Source organism: Halichondria panicea, chromosome 16 (genome assembly GCF_963675165.1).
Source record: "Halichondria panicea chromosome 16, odHalPani1.1, whole genome shotgun sequence".
Classification (NCBI taxonomy): Eukaryota; Metazoa; Porifera; class Demospongiae; order Suberitida; family Halichondriidae; genus Halichondria; species Halichondria panicea.
Window position 1 is genome coordinate 2344531 of NC_087392.1, and position 20939 is coordinate 2365469.

The 20939-nt window shown below is 42.9% G+C and overlaps 7 protein-coding genes across 9 annotated transcripts; 4 read left to right on the forward strand and 3 right to left on the reverse strand.

Moving 5' to 3' along the window:
* Positions 1–30: 30 nt before the first annotated feature.
* On the forward strand, positions 31–5665 carry LOC135350015 (PGAP2-interacting protein-like). 2 transcript variants are annotated; one of them, XM_064548698.1, is made up of 13 exons: positions 31–436; positions 1261–1573; positions 1906–2259; positions 2451–3055; positions 3105–3181; positions 3243–3348; positions 3514–3649; positions 3700–3764; positions 3823–3907; positions 4458–4683; positions 4738–4799; positions 4929–5081; positions 5466–5665. In XM_064548698.1, the coding sequence occupies exons 1-13, from the start codon at positions 160–162 to the stop codon at positions 5548–5550; spliced, it is 2544 nt and encodes an 847-aa protein (XP_064404768.1). In that variant the 5' UTR covers positions 31–159; the 3' UTR covers positions 5551–5665. The 2 variants fall into 2 exon arrangements, with proteins under 2 accessions (XP_064404768.1, XP_064404769.1); XM_064548699.1 differs by having other exon boundaries at positions 4539–4683.
* Positions 5651–10965, reverse strand: LOC135350014 (serine/threonine-protein kinase PLK4-like). The gene is made up of 14 exons (XM_064548697.1): positions 10791–10965; positions 10620–10715; positions 10176–10386; positions 9642–9754; positions 9301–9389; positions 9067–9163; positions 8879–8986; positions 7925–8689; positions 7606–7779; positions 7154–7409; positions 6608–6966; positions 6245–6418; positions 5945–6057; positions 5651–5878 (listed from the first exon to the last, which is right to left on the reverse strand). The coding sequence occupies exons 1-14, from the start codon at positions 10818–10820 to the stop codon at positions 5788–5790; spliced, it is 2676 nt and encodes an 891-aa protein (XP_064404767.1). The 5' UTR covers positions 10821–10965; the 3' UTR covers positions 5651–5787.
* A 41-nt stretch (positions 10966–11006) lies between these two features.
* On the forward strand, positions 11007–13686 carry LOC135350021 (dnaJ homolog subfamily A member 3, mitochondrial-like). 2 transcript variants are annotated; one of them, XM_064548704.1, is made up of 8 exons: positions 11007–11267; positions 11455–11624; positions 11677–12009; positions 12240–12452; positions 12540–12668; positions 12727–12842; positions 13117–13205; positions 13443–13686. In XM_064548704.1, exons 1-8 carry the CDS (start codon positions 11078–11080, stop codon positions 13589–13591), a joined length of 1389 nt encoding a protein of 462 aa, XP_064404774.1. In that variant the 5' UTR covers positions 11007–11077; the 3' UTR covers positions 13592–13686. The 2 variants fall into 2 exon arrangements, with proteins under 2 accessions (XP_064404774.1, XP_064404776.1); XM_064548706.1 differs by having other exon boundaries at positions 13447–13686.
* On the reverse strand, positions 13651–14565 carry LOC135350028 (ubiquitin-fold modifier 1). The gene is made up of 6 exons (XM_064548715.1): positions 14465–14565; positions 14349–14411; positions 14175–14232; positions 14085–14124; positions 13916–13948; positions 13651–13805 (listed from the first exon to the last, which is right to left on the reverse strand). Coding segments are annotated over exons 1-6 (267 nt in total). The 5' UTR covers positions 14467–14565; the 3' UTR covers positions 13651–13734.
* A 4-nt stretch (positions 14566–14569) lies between these two features.
* Positions 14570–15585, forward strand: LOC135350027 (uncharacterized). Its single transcript, XM_064548714.1, has 3 exons — positions 14570–14741; positions 14818–14968; positions 15020–15585. The coding sequence occupies exons 1-3, from the start codon at positions 14681–14683 to the stop codon at positions 15411–15413; spliced, it is 606 nt and encodes a 201-aa protein (XP_064404784.1). The 5' UTR covers positions 14570–14680; the 3' UTR covers positions 15414–15585.
* LOC135350024 (uncharacterized) lies at positions 15201–16809 on the reverse strand. The gene is made up of 3 exons (XM_064548712.1): positions 16659–16809; positions 16302–16597; positions 15201–16229 (listed from the first exon to the last, which is right to left on the reverse strand). The coding sequence occupies exons 1-3, from the start codon at positions 16807–16809 to the stop codon at positions 15609–15611; spliced, it is 1068 nt and encodes a 355-aa protein (XP_064404782.1). The 3' UTR covers positions 15201–15608.
* Positions 16804–20926, forward strand: LOC135350019 (electron transfer flavoprotein-ubiquinone oxidoreductase, mitochondrial-like). The gene is made up of 13 exons (XM_064548702.1): positions 16804–16965; positions 17107–17241; positions 17430–17582; positions 17692–17768; positions 17823–17907; positions 17961–18079; positions 18162–18392; positions 18445–18510; positions 18579–18656; positions 18953–19003; positions 19060–19152; positions 19274–19436; positions 20236–20926. The coding sequence occupies exons 1-13, from the start codon at positions 16854–16856 to the stop codon at positions 20799–20801; spliced, it is 1929 nt and encodes a 642-aa protein (XP_064404772.1). The 5' UTR covers positions 16804–16853; the 3' UTR covers positions 20802–20926.
* Positions 20927–20939: the final 13 nt, after the last annotated feature.

Consider the following 20939-nt stretch of genomic DNA (forward strand, 5'->3'; position numbering starts at 1 on the left):
AACGACAAGAGTTCTTTGACCTTTGACCTTCATTCCTAGAAGAGGAGCACCAGAGGAGCACTGCACTGCATTGAATCAGTTTACTGTTTAATAGTAGAGTGGTTCTGGTACCTACTTAGTACTAGATCTACAGCTAAGAGCTATATCTTATTGTTGAATATGGCTGACGATGAATTACATATGCAAGATGTGTCTGAAGAAGAAGTTAATGCAATGGAGGCGACAACCAATGCAGTTAAACAACAACGAAAGCAGCACACATCCCTGCAAAAACGCACCCCTGTAAAATTGGAGCATCGACACAGAGCACAGAGCATCATACAGAGCAAGGCCTTGGATGAGCTGGAGACTGAGGTGTTCGAGACAGGCCTCTATGAGAATTCAGACCTGAGCACTGGAAGCAGTTATGGAGTGATGGGTGCAGAGATTCTCTACAGTAAGGGCCTTCCCAGAGAGACTCTACTTAATCGATTAATCATTGGTTGCATGTATGCTATTAGTTTCATAAATCAGCCACCCTTCCTAGGGTCTTTACCTAGGAAGGGTGGCTGATTCATGAGATTAGCATGCCTATAATTATATGCACAGATCATTCACCTGTAGGGGATATTATGAGACATTCATTCGTGCAGTAATCTTGAGGGAGCTAAATAGCCTGTTCACTAACTACTCACAGTAATAGGCTTTGTATGTAAGCAAACAAATTATAGTGACAGTGCACTTTGTTTGCAGCTAATGCTAGCATTTAGTGTTCAAGTGGTTCGGGGCAAGGGGGATATGAGACACACTAATTGGCTACTCTAGCATATCTGGAACTTTCTTATGTAGTGGTTATTCTGTCTATAAAAACAGTTACTCCTGTTTTAACAAATACATTTGGCACCCACTTAAATTTGGTCAATTAAAATGTTTTCTCCAATTAAACTCTGTGCTAAACAAACTATTGTGGTATCTCTGTCAACACAACCAGAAGAGATACGACACGCGTGCCTCAATTTAGCAATTAGCCTAAATCGAGGCACACGTGTCGTACCCTCCTCTGGCATTCAAAACCCAAGCATACAATTCCAAATTTCTTTTGGACTAGAAAGCCTTTCTAAGGTAACACTATTAAATAAATGCAGAAAAATATCTGAAGCACTTTTGAACAGCTGTCTCATATTGGTTCTGTCTATTTAGGATGTGTTTGAGTGCTTGAAGCATGAGTGTATATTCAGAAATTAGGTGTGTACATTTTCCATCATCTGTTTCTGTATGCAGGTTATGTGTGGTGGAGCATCTTCCATGCTCTACCAGCAATGGTGTGGTTCTTCCCTCTATGTGAAATGGAGATCAGTGGATACGAAGCAGCGGCATTCGTTTGGTTCTCCCCAATTTTCACTCTGATAGGTCCAATACGGAGAGCCATTTCTACCCCGTTTGGACTCATGGTCCTCCGCTTGTTGAGTATAGTGGGTGTGGCCTCATTCCAAGCACCCACCAACAAATCCAGACTCCTCATCTTGGCCGCAGGAAACTTATTTGTAATGCTTGGCTGGGTAGCAAACTGGTGGAACATGTCAAAGTTAGACAGGTGTGTCCAGTGCATTGAGTCGGCACATAATTATGTGTATTGATATTAAATTGTTTAGGAGACCCCTCTAGGTGCTTTTGCAGGAACTAGACTGAGTAGTGAATTTTGAATGGTGATTTGGGTGTACATTATTTCCCTGTACATTGTACATGTAGGTTGGCAACAAGGGATTTTACTCAAGGAAGCGTTGCGTTGACTGTTACAAAACACTAAGCTTCACTGTACTATAATTATATACACCACACACTAGTCACACTCCTAATTGTAGGGTTAGGGTTAGGGTTAGGGTTATGGTTAGGTAGCTGAATACTGTGTTGTTTTTATTCATGCAGGCATCGTCGTATCTACCTGCACCTGCTAGGTTACCTGTTCTTCCTGGCTGTGCGGGTGTGGGGCTCCACCTTCAACTACATCTACATGAGCTACCAACTAAACAATGTTGTTTCTGTGCTCTGTGTCCCACTAGCTATCTACTTGTACATACGAGACCAGAGAACCCCAGTGATTAGTCATGAGTTAAGCGAACCCCCACGGGCTAACACTAGATATCCAGGTCTCCTGGCAACAGGGGTGGGATTTGGTGCGCTGCTGTTTCTGACTGGACTATTGTTTGGAGAGGTGTCAGTTATCGTCAGGTACTCAGTGGTGCCGATCGGAGAGCAGGGGCCCCAACCTTGGCCATGGGGGTGAGTTATAATGTTCGTGTACATGCATGTATTTCTTAGCTTGTCTAGATGTCTGTAAGCATACTATGATGTATTGAACCAATAATTTATGTAAAAAGTACATTGGTCCAGAATTTAACACAACTAGACATTTCACAATAACTAGAATGGTTTGTTATGTACAACGTACCTTATTTATTTGTTCTCCTCAGACTGGCCACCCTGTGTGCCCTCACTGTTGGCCTGCTGGGATCTGGTCATTGCAGAGACCTCCTTTCTTCCCATCCCTGGACCATGGTCGGGCTCTTTTTCTCAATGGTCTTCTATTTCATGGAGTCCTATACTGCCTTCTTTGGTGGCCTCATATTAGCAGTGTACACAATGTCCCTTTTGCCTCACATCTCCAAGCGTCTTGTTAATTTCCCATCTGGGAAGGTCTTCCCCATTGCTATGCTGTCATACTTCTTCTTATTGCTACTCTCAGTATGGGTGGTGGCGTATAAGTTTGTACCCGGTGGAGTGATCACTAGGGAACGGAGCGATGCCATGCATGTTCTTTTGATACTGCTAATAGGGATGGCCTCAAGAAAATTTGGAAGTGAGCACGAATCATCGAAGATGCATAGTCAGAAAGCAGCCAACAAAAAATCGACTTTGTTTGGTCGATTCTTTCGTCGATTGTCCACAATCACTGAGGAAGACAGTGAAGAATGGCAGGAAACGACGAGAGGAAGTACCACTCATCAGGTGAGGGCCAGGGAGCTGATAGTAGCCGAGGAGAAAGAAGGAAGACGCTTCCATAGCAAAGCCATCAAAGGTACATATACATGTATTTTATGATTCTAACAATGTCAATACCTATACAGTTGGTGTGGCCATTATTTTGCTCGCTCTGCTTGGCTTTGCTAGTCGTTATCGTCCTTACCCTCCAATGCCAGTCGAGGTATGCCAAATCCTGTGTGTAAAAAATCATGTCTGAATTAACTTTGTTCGTCTGTTCTCAGGAACACCCTAATATTGTGAGTGGTGGAATCTGGGCCTTTCATTTTGGCTATGACAACAAGGCTTTTCCGAGCATGGAGAGAGCAGCTCAACTCATTCTCAACTCAGGTCAGAGTCTGTGCGAAGCAACGTCTATTGTCACTGGCTGGTCTTCTTGGCGTCACTGTTCAGTTTGTAGCTGTTGTAGATTTATAGTTGGAGGAATGCAAAAACTAAAAATCAATCTTTGAGGCCATAACAGTATTGGTTAGCTCTTGTGTGTTTTACTTGCAGAGGTGGATGTGATAGGTCTCCTGGAGACGGATGCAGCCAGGCACTTCATTGGTAGCAGGGACATCGCCACCTGGCTGGAGGAGAGACTGAATGTGTATGTGGATTACGGTCCAGGCCCCAAAGCCCACACTTTTGGGTGAGTGACAATTAGTATTGCTACATGTGCTGATCTATCCCTTTCTGCAGGTGTTTACTGGTCTCCAGGTATCCTATTGTCAAAAGTACACACCATCTCCTTCCGTCACCAGAAGGTAAGTTCACTGCTCTGTTCATAATTAATTTTAATTAATTTTAATTTTGTGCCCACAGGGGAGATTGCCCCAGCTATTGTGGCTACTGTCAATGTATCTGGAAGCCTAGTTGACTTCCTCGTTGTACACTTTGGAAATGAGGAGTAAGTTAATTATGCCTCGATGCGCATGGGCAAACGAGGTATACGGTAGTGTGTTTGTGTGTCTGTGTGTGTGTAGACTGCTACAGCTGCTCAAGGATCAATTATATGCAAGTAAGAGTTTCTATAGGCTTCTAGTCATGTTTTCTTGGATTTTAATTCGTGGATTTGCAAAATAATGCTTTGTTCTCGAGTTATGCCTAGTTTTGCTTAGTTGGAATGCCATTGCAGCCTTTTCAGAAGAGTGCGTAGCAATACTTGTTCACTGAGTGTGCTACTCCATTTAGTAGTTAGCTCTGCACTAGAACGCTAGCTATTGGTAGCTGTAAGAGTGAGAAGAGAGCTGCAAGGCTCTGCTGATGCAGCCATTGATTTTAGACTATAACTTTTGGCATCAATCGTTTTTAACAACAATCATGGTCGATCATTACCCACTCTTGAGTTTCCCTGTGATTCTGGATTCTGCCTGCTTGCAGCAAAATTAATTAATGCAAAATGTTCATGATAATTATAATGTGTGTATAAAAGCTATTTGTAGCTTTATGTTATGTAGCTTTGGCATCTCCACCGAGGCATCAGCACCTGCAGTGCTTTCATTATACCACATTACTTATCTTGTGGTAATTCTTGACAGGGATAATCTGGATCGGAAACTTCAGGCACACGCGGTAGCTGAGCTCTTAGCCAATGCTACGAACCCCATTGTTATGCTGAGCTACGTAACCGATCGTCATGGGAGCAGAGACTACAAAACAATAGTGGAGAAAGGGAATGTGAATGTGAGTTTCTCTCTGTTTGGATGGAATATTAAAAATTAAGATATTGATTTTTAGGATATTGACACGACTGACAGGAAGAGATTCTGTGAGTACATCTTCTATCGAGGTCTCATAAGGTCAGTTCAATGAGTGTCCGCCTATTTTGAGAAAATACAATTTTGATACTGCTGAACTTTTCCAATAATTATATACTCCTGGTTTAAGCGCACTCCTCATGTGCAAATTGGTCTGATGTATATCTGCAGACTTGGCTATGCTAGAATATCCCATGGAGGGCTGAGTGACACCGAGGTCCAGATAGGAAAGTTCAGGATCCCGTCTTCACCTGCTGAACCCGATCACTCCACCGTAACTCAGAACCCGGAGGATGTGCCAGCATGGACACACTTCCCTGACATGTGAGATTCATGCCAATATTTTGATGCCCTATCTCTCTTAGACTTGTTACCATTAGGCCACACAAACTAAATCACTTGTTTCTCAGGCCCACTTCCTTCGTTTTTTACCCCCGCTTGCTCCTTATTTTTAAATGATTAGCTGTAAAGATCGTCAAAAACAACTAACGTAAAGTAAACTTTTAACGACCCTGCATCCCTGCGTTACTTTTTAGGTCTAAGAAACAGTTTGTGTGCTTTTAGCCTTACACATTAATTAGTGCCCATCAAGTCATTGTACCTACATCCGACTATTCACCCTAACCTAACCACTGTATGGATATCACTTGTTCAATACGTGATACACGAGGTTATATGATCACACATGCATCTAAATGCACACTGCAGGTTTGGGAAGTTGTTCCAGGGTCACTATTATGATGAGTCAAGACATCACTTTCATATGAACACACCAAAGTACTTTAAAGTATAGCTACATACATGGTTATAGTGGTCTCACTACTCTACAATATAATTATAGAGCTGAGATCAAGATGTATTCATTTACTATTATTGTATTCGAAAGACAACAATGGAGTCATGTTGAACATGGAACATATTGAGTACATACAGTGAATGAATCGAAGCTAGCATAAAGGCTGACATAAAAAGTGGTAACAGTTCAATAAATAGTTATAGCTATACATCATAATAATTATATATACATGGATTAAGTTTGTTTCACAAAACTGTCAATGACTTTGGGTAGGCATGCAAACTTGGCTTTTACAGTCACTGGGAGCTTGTCGTTCTTACCAAACCTGAGCAAAAGAGATAGCAGTTACCATAACAATTAACAGTGAAACCATGTTGGGTGAGATGCTCACCGTATCTCCTGCCCTTGAGGGTCTGTGTATGTTAGTGCTGCAGCCCCTGGACTAGGCTGCATTTTGACCTTTGAGCCATCGTTATATTGCACCCACACTTCTCCAGAGGACATCTATGAGGGTAAATGAGGGTAATGTCCATAAATGTGTACAATCATGTACATATGGAGTCACATTAAGCATTGGAATCATAGGGACCAGCGGTAAAGAAAGGCTTTGATCATTACTACAATCATGTAATGCACTTGAAATACAATTAACTTAGTAGGACATTGTACGATACACACGTGATGTACTCACTTGTGATGCCCATCCTGCTCCATCCACATACATACTCTTCAAGAGTATTGGATCCTCAGCTCTGGACCTACTGCTGGCAGTGTGTGGAGGTGCTCTCAGGGTGCTTGTGGTGGAGAGATGTGAGGAGGGCTTCTGGTAGGAAGACTCTGTCGGGGTAATCTCGCAGCCACGCATCTGTGGGTGTCGAAGTTGAGTAACCAATGAAGTGATTTGTTCAAAGATGATTTTAGTAGACTACACTTGCAAAGCATTGTGTACACGTAGGGTAAAGAAATACATGAACATGTATTCATGTATTAGTCTACTAGCAACTTCTAGCTTACACCATTATACGATGTCACACAGAACATAACGAGCGCTCACGTGTAGGTGCTGTTGTAGTGGTAGCTCAGACGGTGATGACTGACACACAGTGCTCACTGACACAGGACTGCTTGTACAGGTCCGAGGTAGTGAGGAACTTGGGCTACTCACGTTGCTACCCACATCCTTCTGCGGTCTTCTCCGAATGGTCACAGGAAAGAAACTCTCATTCGAAGACTGCTTCTCTAAATTTGTTATAGCAGACTCGACATCTTTACATTTTTGTAGGGTTTGGTTGGCATGATCTAGACACGAGGCTATCCCTGCAGGTACCTCCAGGGGCTCTTCCTCTAGCGTGTAGCTCACCCCGCCCACCTCTATACAACGCAGCTTGCCACCAGATTTGTGGATTTTGGCACCTGTGAGGAACAAAGAGTCAGTGAACACTTACGCTATTAAACAAGGAGTTACAATGTATCAAGCAACATACATCCCCATACATGACGTATGCAATATAACAGACAAATTCGTACATGCATGACGTAAATATTTTCATGTACATGGTGTAAAAGAAGACAAGGTAACTTCTGTACAATGTAAACTCACCGTTATAGAAGCATGCTTCGTAGTCAGGGTTGCCTCCATTCTCCATGAGCATACACTTAGCCAGGTCTGTGTAGAGGGTGACCTTGGGCGTCTTGGCTCTCACAAGCCCCACAAACTGACTGGCGTACTGGTACTTTTTCCAATAGCGTTGGGGCAGGTCATGGTAGCTGTAGAAGGCATGAAGATAGAATCCCTCATGCTCTGGAGAGGGGTTGTGGACACTACGTGTGGACTTCATGGGTCGGAGAACCTCAATCTGCAACAGGGGCATCACATGTAAGTAAAATGCTGAAGTTAATTGTATACAGTTATGTAATGATAATGGCAAATAAATCACATACGTGCCTACGTGTGCTGTACATCAAACACAGCTCAATTTACGCATACGTATTGAGCACTCCTAAACTGGCAAGCAAGCAATGTAGAAATGCATGCACATGTGACCTGCGTACATTCATCCCATTGGTTGATATCTGGACAACCTCGGTGACCTCCTCGCTGCTCCTAGTGGATGGTCGTGCTGTGCCTGTGGTGGTTGCTGAGATCAGACTCACTGAGCTGCTGGCTGAACCGAGTGGACGACGGATGAACTGGAGGCACACCTTGTTGCTGCTTGAGACGCTCACCTACACACAGGTACATGCCACAAAATCAACACTCATACGTACGTGCATTTAGTGGTTAACTTTTGCATTCACAATTTCAGTGCACACAATGTACGTGTACAGAACAACTACATGTACGTATCATTCAACACTAACACTTGCTCACAATGGCACTCCTGGTCTGCTGTTTTATTGGTCTCAGCCTCGCAGCATTTAGTGGTGGGACCAGCTCCTTCAAACTTTCGACAGCTCTCTTCTCACTCGTTTTTTTCTCTTCTGATCGTGACCGAACATTTGTCCTGTCTTTGAATGGATGGGCTGAATTTGCATGATATTTTTCTTCAAGTGGCCTCCGCGTTGAGTTTGTACGATGGTGTGTGGTAGCTCTTCCAGAATCAAAGTCACTCTTGGCCCTCCGGCTCTGTGTGGGTGTGTTCTCTTTATTGCCTTGCCTTAAATCCTCACAGCTTATAGAATAGTGTTTGGTGCCCAACAGTTGACTGGATTGAGAGTTTGAGTGATTTTGAAAAGGATGCTTAGATTTTAAGCTGTCGACACTGTGTGTCTTTCTGTGGCCAGGGGTGGATTTTTTGGACTGACTCGAGTGTGTAGAGGTCATAGACTGATGTCGGGAGGGACTGGGTCCGCTGCTCTGAGTGCTGGTGGACACAGTGGAACAGAGTGTTGTTGGTGGGATGTGATTCTCGATGCCGTGAGGTCGAACAGTTGCTCTCATTGGTCCACTTCTGTTGACACTTTGAGACGAGGACATTGTGTATTGCCCGCTATCCAGGGAGGCTTGTGAGAGTGGGTGAGCCCCTCTGATTGAAGGCTGGCTTCTTGGTAGAGGTGTTTCTTGCGAAGTTGAGGATTGCTCCATCATAAATGGATGATCAAGTATCTGCGCGAGTCTCAGCCTGTGAGCAGGATGCTGCAAGGAGATTTTGTAGTGAAACTTATTAATTTTGTTAGCACGCACGCACGCACGCACGCACGCACGCACGCACGCACGCACGCACGCACGCACGCACGCACACACACACACACACACACACACACACACACACACACACACAGGAACAGTAATAAAAAACAGGCCAGTAAACATCCATAATGTTACCTTCTTCAAGAGACAGATGATTAAGTCTTTAGCTTCAGAAGATAGATGGCTTGGAATCTCAAAGTCTGCAGCCACCACTTTGTTTAGAGTGTTTTTTACACCATCCATCTAGTACAATTACAATTAATTCTATGTACAAAAATTGCACACAGAAAGCTATATCCACACTTGTATAACTCTTAACTCACGTCGAATGGCGGATGACCAACAAGCAGCGTGTATAGCATGCAGCCCAGTGACCACACATCGCACTCCAGGCCATGAGGGCCCCTACTGGCCACCTCCCTGGGGTAGACAAAACAGTGAGGTGAGATAGTGAAGTGATGGGTGGAAAACAATGGAACTCTGTGGTGTACTAGCAGTCCACATGAGGTGGCAAATGTAAACTAATGGTACATGCATGCCTTGGGGGTTAAACTTACGGTGCTATATAGTTTGGGGTACCACACATTGTATAGTGCTTTTCATCCGAAGCTTTCAGTTGAGCAGCTAAACCAAAGTCACCAATTTTCTAGGAGAGAGAAATAATCATCCAGCATCACTTCAACAGTACACACATACAATCAAGCTTCTAAAACAAATACATACATGTATGTAAAGCAATTACTTGTACAAACTTTCAATTCTTTTGTAGGCTGCCTACAAGAATAAAATCAACAAAAAAGCCACTACATGCTTTTAGGAATAAGAATTAATTGTTACACCCCTGCCGCTGGGGAATGTCCAATGAGGACAGACACTGTTAGCTAAGTAGACGACTCACAGCATCCATGTTCTTAGTGAGAAGGAGGTTGGAGAGACTGAGGTCCCTATGCAGGATCTTGTGGGAGTGGAGGTAGAGCAGCCCTTCGACAGCGTGGCGGAATATGCGACGAGCTGTGGACAGTAGTGACAATAAACACATCTTGATTTTGGCATGATATGTGTGTGAGCCTACCCCATCCTACTACAACCTTCTTTGTCCCACACAGGTGATATTGAGGCGGCATGACAATAATTATCTGAGCTGTAACACCAACCAACGTAGTCTATCTTACAGGATTGTCAAATGCATTGCACAGCATCAGAGGAGGATTGTCAGAGTCAAAAGGTTTTAATCTTAAAGCTGCTTCCGGAAGATTAATTGAATTTCACTCATCTACTCTTTCTTTCCAATTCACGTGGAGCTAGCTGAGTGGAATTTAATTAAATGTCCTCCGGAAGCAGCTTTATGATTGACCCTGACGATCCTCCTCTGGCACAGCATACAGTAAACTGTACTGCCCTCCTAATCACCCCAATAGAGAAAGACCCCTACCATCATTCTCTCTGAGCCTTGTCTGAGTGTTCTTGAGGTACCGGTTGAGCTCTCCATTGTGACACATCTCCACCACCAGGTAGACATAGTTGGCATCCTCAAAGTAGTTGTACAACTCCAGGACGGCAGGGTGCTTGAGTCGACTGTGTATCTCCACCTCGTTCTTCACCCGTGCCACCATTCCTGCAGCCTGCATCAGCTTTTTGTCAATCTGCAGAAGTTTACAGACAACCAATGTGGTGACAGACACCAGAGGTATTAATTGGAGGGCGTTAAGACTTGACCAACAAGCCCAATTTTTAGGGACATGTTTACACAAATAAAACGGAAAAGGCTTGATTAATCACTAAGATAAGGTATTCATTAATTGCCCATGATTAATATAGTGTGTGTACGTGTGTGCGCGTGTGTCATAGGAAGCAGCACTCTCTCAATCCTCCTCACCATCTTGATGGCTACCTCCTGCCCATTGTGCTTGCTCTTGGCTCTGTATACACAGGCAAACCCTCCCCTACCCACCAGATCCAGCACTGAGTAGTCCTGGGTGGTTAGTTATTCATAGCAATGAATATCATAGAGATACTGAGAGATAACAGCTGTTACAAGTACTCATACCTCAATGGAGTCACCAAAATTCGAGTTCATGATAGTTTTTGGTTACAGTAGGGAGCCATTTCACTTAGTACAATGAACTACACTGCTACACAAGCTACTTCTACGATATAGTGCTGTAAACACAGAAGTAAAGGCAATTGCGCAAAATGGTCCTCCTCTTATTTCAAAAGGGTCGAAGTTCAAATTGACTGGTAGCTAGCGCATGCGCCATGTGATTCGTCACTCCCCCTTTTAATACTGCCACATGGCCCATATTTTCTATTTCCAGTTGAACAGCAGCAATAATTATGAGGAGCTGGAGCAGATTATTGAAGTACATTCCAACTGTTTGTCACAGAGGGACAGCGTATGTAGCTCAGGGAGTTGGAAATTCTTTGGCTTGTAAGACAATTCCAAATAGAAGAGTACATGGATGTATCCTTGGCTGTACATCTTCCACTGGCATGTTCCAAGGATGTAGGGCTATACACACCAGTGGTAAGGTTCCTGTCGCCTGGCGTATCTATTAATTGATCACAAGTATTGTGTGTGTGCGTTACTAAATCACCATGCGTGCCCTCATACACTTTTTGAGCTTGGAGTCATTCAAAGATGCATTGTGTAGCTTTGCTCATCACGTTATGGTGGTATTAATTTCTGTGTCACCCAATACCATTGTACTCAGGTTCTTCGGACAAGGATGACTATTACAATATGCTGGGTGTTCCCCGTAGTGCCGGTCAGAAAGAGATCAAGAAAGCATATTATGAACTGGCCAAGAAGTATCATCCTGATCTAAATAAAGACAATCCAGATGCTGCAAAAAGGTTCACTGAGATCGGAGAAGCTTATGAGGTAAATCATACTCATTCATCATGAATGAAAGATAAGCAGCTCCATTGTGCAGGTATTGAGTGACCAAGACAAGCGCAACACCTACGATGCCACTGGACACTCAGAATACACTGCCGGATCTCAAGGGGCTAGTAGTGGTTTTACTTCTTCACAGGCCGAGGAGATATTCAAGTCCTTCTTTGGTGGTGGAGGTTTCGGGAATATGTTTGAGCAGGGCGCAAGTACTCATCGTATTGGTTTGACCTTGAGTTTTAATGAGTCAGTGAGTGGCTGTACAAAGGACATCTCATTGAGGGTGCAAGGTACATGTGGGAGGTGTTTTGGGACTGGAGGTGAGCCGGGAACCAAGGAGCAAATGTGTCCTTACTGCAGAGGGAAGGGAGAGGTCAGTGTTTTGGTCTATTATAGATGTGCTATTATATATCCTTTTTATTGTGTGCTAGATTTACTTTCTGAAGTTTTAATGATGGTATTTACCTATTCTCACTTTTGTCAGGAGTGTATTATAATATCTTCATACACTCCTGCTTTTGTATATGTACTTTTTCCCTCTCCCTTTTTCCCACAAAAGTATTGACTTTTAAATACTTTATACTGCTGCCCCTTCCCCCACAGGAGGTAATCAACACAGGGTTGTTCCACATGAAGTCAACGTGTCGACGTTGCCACGGTCAGGGGAAAATAATCACCACCCCCTGTCATCAGTGCTCGGGTACTGGGACCACTGTTCGTGCCCAGAGTGTCAATGTACAGGTACCAGCTGGTGTTGCTGACGGCCAGACTCTCAGGGTACCAGTGGGCCAGTCTGAAGCCTACGTTGTCCTGAAGGTGAGTGGTGTGTGAAATGGTAGTTTGTTCAACAATCATTACCCTGTGCCGAAACATAATAGTTCTGTGTGTTCTCTGACTGTGCAGGTTACAGACAGTGATTTGTTTGAGCGAGATGGCTTTGATGTACACTCCGATACTGATGTCAGCTTCACCCAGGCAATACTAGGTGGGGAACTCAAAATTCCAGGACTGAGTGGACACATCATGCTCAAGGTACACGTACACGTAGTTGTCATGCCGCAATTAATTTTTATGTCCTGTTCTCATTCAGATACCTGCTGGAGTTCAGTCACATCATCGCATCAAGTTAACCAATAGAGGAATACCTCAACTCAATGGATATGGCAAGGGTGACCACTATGTTCATGTAAAGATCTCAATCCCAAAGTAAGTACTGCTGTTTCATACAGCGGCGTATCCAGTTTTGGGATCAGGGTGCTCGAGCATCCCCCTACACTAAAATTATTACCGTAACTTACTGTTTATCTGGGAGCTATTCTTAAACGGTGAGCAACACTGATATTATCCTATGGATACTGAAGATTATCACTAGCTATTCAGATTGAAAACTAGAGCTTTTGCATGTCTATTGATTAAAACCACACCTTAAAAACGTTGTCATGCGCCATTCGTTCGATTATTGTTGTTATTTTTGTTATAGGAGGTTAACCAAGCAGCAGAGAGAACTAATAACTGAGTATGCCCTGACAGAGAACTTGGTGAATGGGACAGTCAATGGACTTGACAAAGGTCAGTATAATAATATACTAGGGCGCGAGTGAAGTTAGCAAATTAAGATGTACGTAAATCAATCGAGTGACTTCAATTGAGTAAAGCATTAGTTTGTTTGCTTAATTTGAGCGATGTACTTGCATACATACAAACAGAAAAATCCCCATGTAACTCACTAGTGTGAGGCTCGCTTCTCTTGCCCAATAATTATGTCAACAGCTTACAATCTGTTATGTATGGTATATCATTTCCCAGGTAGAACGGAGAACAAAGATGGACCTTCCTCTGTCGTCAAAGTCGAAGAAAAAGGAATCATTCAAAAGTTAAAAGACGTGTTTTGGAAGTCAGATGATGACGAAGCTGAACAACAACAAACTGATCAGAGTAGAGATAAAATGAGCTAACTCACAGCTCTCATTGTACATATAATTGTGTTCATTATTAATTTGTCAATTCACCACAATAATATTAATGATAATTCCATTCTCTGTAAAACTTTTTTGTGAAAACATCAAAATGCCATAATTATAGAGTGTGATCTAGAAGACTACTCTGTTCTTCCAACTCTGTCCCTTGGAATGAGACGAAGCTCTGAGCCATGCTTCAAGAAAATAGTACCTGTATAAATTATTATATAATTATAGGGAGGGTGACACATTCCATTAGAGCAGAGGTGACATAATTATAACATGTATGTATCAAATGAGTCGCCATTTATAGGAACTCACCGGCTGTTTGGGACGGGTTGATTCCTATACCATCTGTAAGGAAGAGAGGAATGTGAACCTGACACTGAATGTACAGTGTAATGCATATAGTCATGTGAGCTCATACACCTATATAGGCAACTGAGGAAGTGAAGTGGACAGTGTTTTAAGCAATACAACATTAACTCACCGTTGGTAATGATTGCACTGGTAGCTGGTGGGACTTTGAACTAAGGAATACACATATAATTACTGCCCAGAAAAAAAGACGCTTACGTACCTCTTCAGCAGCAAACTTGAGGACGGCTGTAAAAGGAGTGCTTTCTGGTACACTTAGCCTGTAGAACAATAGTATCATAATGGTTGTACATCAGGTGAAGTGCACATCAACCACAGGTGGACATATGTTACTATACTATGTATGACCTGGCCATATGAGCAATTAAACACTCACACTTTGTAGGGAAGCTTTGGGTCAGAGGTCAAAGTAATCTTGAAGCTAACTTTAGATGATGCCCTAGTCAGATATTACAAAGACAAAGTAAAGAATACAGAGCAAGTAGAACTCACATAGTGGAGTGTTGTTTCTTTCATATACTTCGAGCTTCATGTACTTGCATATCTGAAACCACATGGCCTAGAAATTTTAGCTGGGTGTGGCCTAACATCTCCACTGCAGGAAGTGAATGGCCCTAATTATTAACGTGTATAACTGGATGTAAACAAACAAGCTCTGTGAGCTCTTGAACGTGATTTACCACAAGCTCCAAGAAATAGCACAAAGCAATGGAGCCAAAAACGTTTCTGCCATTAACTGTCGTGATCATTGGTCTATTTACCCCAGCAGGTAAGGTGTCAAATCCAGTAAAATCTTTGTAGTTAGCTAGAAAATTACGATCCTCCATCGACTATTTCTTTTGTAGCATACGCACAGGGGACTATCATTGACCTTGAGGAATGTCAGTCACTGGGACTCCACTGTGGCAGAGAAGAAGCTGGAACCTCACAGCAGTACTGCTGTATCGAGATCAATGGCCATTTTCCAATTCACAGCTGTTGTAACCCGTACATTGGGTGAGTAGACTAGTTTACAATAATTTTGTGTGTAATACTTTCCATTTACAGACTAGCTATTGGACTCTCAGTAGCAATCCCACTCCTTGTTGCCATCATAATAGGCCTGATCGTCGCCTACTGTTGGTGCTCTCGCTACCAGAATCGGAAGATGGACCGTCTCATGATTGCCTATCGCCAAGCCCAGCTAGAAGATGAGCAAGAGGAGGATGGCAGCGATGAACCAGTCAACTCTGCTGCTCCCCCTGTCTACACACCAGTTGCTAGCTCTGAGCGGGACAATTCTGAAGCTGGGCTACCTGTGTATACCAAGTCTGATCCCTTTGCCCCCCAAAGCACTGATACTGCTGCTGTGATAGAGCCTACGGTTGAGCAGCAAAGCACTGAGACGCAACTCGACGATGTTCCTTTGTTGCCGGATGAAAACGATACTGAAACAGTATAAAAATGTGTGATGGGTAACGTACCAAAACATTGACTTTTTAATGGTTGCTTAGCTTTTCGTCCATTTTAAACCAGTTTTGTATTTCTTGCTGTTTTTGGTTTTAATTTCATCTCATCTTTGAAATTAATTTTGTGTGTGAAACGATATACATAATATTGATTACATGTACATGTACCACGACAAATTAACAAAACTTTAAAGTTTCTTGCCTATTACACACCAATTCTCATGGTCATAAAATTCTTCTATAACTACTACATCAGTACATTTAGACAACAATTGAACAAGTTCCCCTCTTTGAAACACATGGTAGTATCTCTGGAATGTTTGATAGCCCCTCTTCTCAAGACCATTGCTTGCATTAGCTGCACAATCATCATTTGGGGAGTTCCTTTGTGCTAATTCATGTGAATTTGTTATCTTTCCTTTATATGGAGCAATGTCAACATTGTTAGCAATGGCTTCTGTTGAGCATTCGACGTCAGTTCTATGAAGCTCATGTGATTCCTCTCCAATAGTTTTGTGCGGTCCAATTGCTAGATCTTCGTCGCTTAAGTTTAGAGCTGACAAGTCACCCAGTAGATATTCAGTATGTGATGTATCCTCCGTTAAATTGAGTTCAGTAGAGTCCTCGTGTCCAACAGCACTTGCCTGTGATACTTGACTTTTTTGCTGTTTCTTTTGTTTCTTCTTTAGTCTTTTTCTTTCTCTCATTCTCGCATTATCTGTGCTCTTTTGGGATACTTTTTCTTGGCTTGCCCCTTTCGCATATTTAGGTTGTAGATGCCAAGGAACCATAACATCCTGTGCCTCAAACTGCATATACAGAGATATAGCATTTCCTTAGTGTTCATATCACTACCAAATTGGGTGTCATAATACAATTACCTGCTTCCTTTCTTGCTCCATGGCCCAAACATACACCAACATGTGCCCTCCACTCCTAAGTATTCTGGTCATCTCCCTGAGAGCTGCCAGTCGTCTCTCCTCGGTCGACAAGTGGTGAATCACAGCAATGCAGATGACAGCATCAAACATTCCCGTCCTATAAGGAAGTTGCAGACAGTCACACACAGCCACCTCATGACCTCGATCATTTGCTATGGATATCAACTCAGGACAAATATCCGAGCCAAGACAATATGTTGATTGGTTGACTCCGAGGTACTTTCCATTACCACATCCTTGAAAATAATGATTATAGTCATTAGTACTATAGTAGTATCATGTGATATTGCTCCTCACCTACATCGGCAATGATGCTTGAAACAGGTTGGTCATTCAAAAACTGAGCAATCCTGGGCCAAGGCTTGAATCTTGTGTCACTGAAGTGGGTGGCAATCTGTGAATACACCTTGTGCACATGTTCATGCTCTAGATCAGCAGTTAGCTCCATCACAACTTAAAGTACTAGATACAGTGTACTACAGTGTAGTGCACATGGACAAAGTAGAATTTCTAAATAGAGATCATTTTCTGGGTGCAAAGGTCAAATGCAAAAGATTAAAGATGATGAAACGTTCTCTACATGTTTTCAAGGCAGCCAGACATGGTAAACTCAAACTTTAAGCTGTCAGAAATGTATCCAGTGCTCATGGGTGCATGCCCAAAAAGCTTGTATATAAATCTTATATAGGAGATCTAGTTAGGTTTCACATAATTATGATCTATACTGTCATCCATCTTTGCACAGCTAGAAGCAGGGGGCTTGGTTCTGCACGATTTACAGCTGGTATTCACAGTACAGCCATACGCCAACATGCAACGCACCCCCAAATCACCACCCACCCCTCTGTAGTACAACGAGAGAATGACTCAAGATGGGAAGGTACTTTTGTTTAAACAGAAAACGTATTATGTGTGTATGTATGTACTTGAAAGGGATACACTCTTGTAGTTTGCTTGAATTCAAATTTGAGATACTGTTATTTGGTGGTTAGAGGTGTTTAGTAATGCGTTCCTCGTTTGGGCGATTGTTATTTAGTATTAAACTCTTACCCTTCTTCTTGTATTCAGGTGTGGACATGGACCGAGTGTCCGATGAGTGTGACGTTGTGATAGTAGGTGGGGGGCCAGCTGGACTCTCAGCAGCCATCAGACTTAAGCAGCTGGCAGAGGAGAGTGGGCAAGATTTCAGAGTATGTCTTGTCGAGAAGGCTTCTGAGATTGGTAAGGAGTAGTAGGGTGAAAATGTATTGGCAACTTTTATCTAACTCTATAATAATAATAATATTGATGCTCGTATACTTGTTTGGTTAGATGCTATTTGTTGTATCAGGTTCTCACACATTGTCTGGAGCTGTTTTGGAACCAAGAGCACTGCAAGAATTGTTTCCAGACTGGAAGGACAGAGGGGTAGGTGTGGTCAATGTTGACGGTTGTGGCCACTGAACACCAACCTAATTATAGGCTCCTCTACACACTCCTGTCACCAAGGACAAGTTCTACATTCTCACTCAGAAGTCGCAGATTCCATTACCAATGTTTCTTCCAGGTAATGTCATTTCTGTATAAAATACGATTTAGGTATGCTTAACCCCTTATCAGGTTTACCTATGAACAACCATGGCAACTATGTGGTGAGACTCGGTAATGTGGTGCGCTGGCTGGGGGAGCAGGCAGAGCAGCTGGGAGTGGAGATATACCCTGGAATAGCTGCCAGTGAGGTAGGGGCATTTGTAGTAGTAGGAAGCAGTACATGTATTTCCTTATTGTGTAATCATTTCTGTACACTGTGCTTGATTGCAGGTGTTGTACCATGAAGATGGCAGTGTTAAGGGCATAGCTACAGTCGATGTTGGGATAGCTAAAGATGGCTCTCCCAAGCCTACCTTTGAGCGTGGAATGGAACTTCATGCCAAACTGGTTCTGTTTGGTGAGGGCTGTCATGGCTCTCTGGCTAAGACACTCTACAAAAACAAGAGCTTTAAATTGCGAGAGAATTGCCAGCCACAAACATACGGCATTGGGATAAAAGAGGTAAATAGAGCTAGATAATAATTATTCACACATCATTGCTTTCCCCATGCAGCTCTGGGAGATAGATCACTCAAAGCACAACCCTGGCCTTGTTCAGCACACAATTGGCTGGCCCATGGTGCGTATGATAGATGAAGCTAATGTTTTGACTGGAATGTGACATATCCTCTATTACTTTTCGATCAGAATCGTTCAACGTACGGAGGGTCATTCATGTACCATCTCAATGAAGGGGATACTCCTCTCGTTTCTGTTGGATTTGTGGTGAGTACTCCACGCACACTGTTACAACACTCTCGTGTACACATTTATATCATGTTGTCAAGATTACAAGGGTGTAATAAACGTCATACAGTCCCCTCCGTGTTATATTTTATTACACGGTCGCGTAGCCTGGAGGCATGATTTGGTAAGGGGTTGTCATGATATAAAACACATAATTATTGCATAAGAATCCTTGTGTTTTACAGGCAACTCGCCCTTATATTTTATATAAAACACTCGGTCTCATGCTATAATTATCTATTACACACAACATAATTATTGTCACCACTTTACAGGTGGCCCTGGATTATGACAACCCACATCTCAGTCCGTTCAAAGAGTTTCAGGTCCGTATTATCTACTAGTACTTCATAATGAGTATGCTTTTCTAACGTATATACAGCGTTGGAAACTCCACCCACATGTACGATCGACCTTTGAAGGTGGAAAAAGGATTGGCTACGGGGCACGTGCCTTGAACGAAGGAGGGCTTCAGGTTTGTGCACCAAAAATGTGCTTGTACTGTATAACCCCCCTTTAAATAGTCTAGGACCTACATGTACTGTACATGCACTGCGGGTCATGAGGCTTTATTCATGAAGTTACTTTTTCTACAGAGCCTGCCTAAGCTAGCGTTCCCCGGTGGTGCTCTCATTGGGTGCAGTCCTGGGTTCATGAATGTACCTAAAGTGAAGGGGACTCACAATGCCATGAAGACTGGTATGCTAGCTGCTGAGAGTGCTTTTGAAGCACTGAGCAAAAGCTCTCCTGATGACCAAGGTAACATGCTATGTATACATACTTATATCACATTGTCAAGGTTACAAGGGTGTATTAAAGTCATACAGTCTCATCCGCGTTATTTTATTTTGTCGCGTGCCTTGAGGAATGATTTGGTAAGGGATCGTCATGATATATAAAACACATAATTATACATGCGAATCCTCATTAACCCGAGGCCGTGCCGCGACCAATATATTTGTTTGTTTGTATCTGAGTCTATTTACCTGGATGCCATAGCGCTGCGTTTACAGCGTGGATAGCCCTCACACAACAAGTTATTTAGTGGCAGATTTTGATGTTAAAGCTTTGTTGTCAAACAAATTTGCACGTTAGCTGCATAGCTAGCTAGCTACATGTGGCCTTTATTCGAGGTACGTATAATAATTATATAGCTGAAGTGATCCCAAACCAGGAACAGTGGAAAGGGTCACTGAGTAGAAAGCTAGAATTCTGGGTGTGGTTGCTGCTTCTTTTGCTTATCCTAGCCCCAGAATATACCACTCTTTTGATTATCCTAGCCCCCCAAAATACCAGGAGGCTTCTTTGCTGTGATCCTTGTCTCATGCACTACTAAAACTGTCTCTAGTCTACTTCTAGTCTATTGCTCCTGTTTACTTGCTGCTACCAGCTGCCATGCTCATACATACTACTGCATTATTTTATTGTATAGCAGTCTTTTGATTTCTATTGTTTATGTGAACAGCCGAGGGTTAGTACTTCAGTGCTCTTGAAACACTCAGTCTTATGCTATTATACATTGTAATTATTACTACGTGAAAATTGTCCACTGCTTTAGGTATTTACCTCGAGTCATACGAGGCTCGTGTCAAGAATAGTTGGGTCTGGAATGAGCTCAAGCAGGTCAGAAACGTTCGGCCATCGTTTAATACCCCTCTTGGCTATTGGGGAGGGATTGCTTATGCTGGACTTTTTAATTGGATACTGCGTGGCAAGGAGCCGTGGACTCTCAAACACCACGGGACGGATGCCAACTCTTTAAAACCTCTCGAGTCATGCTCACCCATAGACTACCCCAAACCAGATGGTGAAATCACCTTTGACCTACTTACATCTGTTGCTCTAACCGGTACCAATCACGAGGGCGACCAACCACCCCACCTCACACTTGCAGATGACAGCGTACCCGTCGAGAAAAACCTGGCCGTTTATGGAGGACCTGAGCAGAACTTTTGTCCGGCTGGTGTCTATGAATATGTGGAGAGAGAGGATGGACAGGGAACGAGACTGCAAATTAATGCACAGAACTGTATTCACTGCAAGACTTGCGACATCAAGGACCCCTCTCAGAACATCAACTGGGTACCACCCGAGGGGGGTGGCCCTGCATATAGTGGCATGTGACACTGGCTATATTAAACAATATTGCACATAGCTAGCTAGTTTATAAGATTTTACATTTATTGTGGACTATGCAATCTAATTATCATCCGATCATCATAATTATTATAATTATTATAGTGAGTGCATTGCAAGTGAATA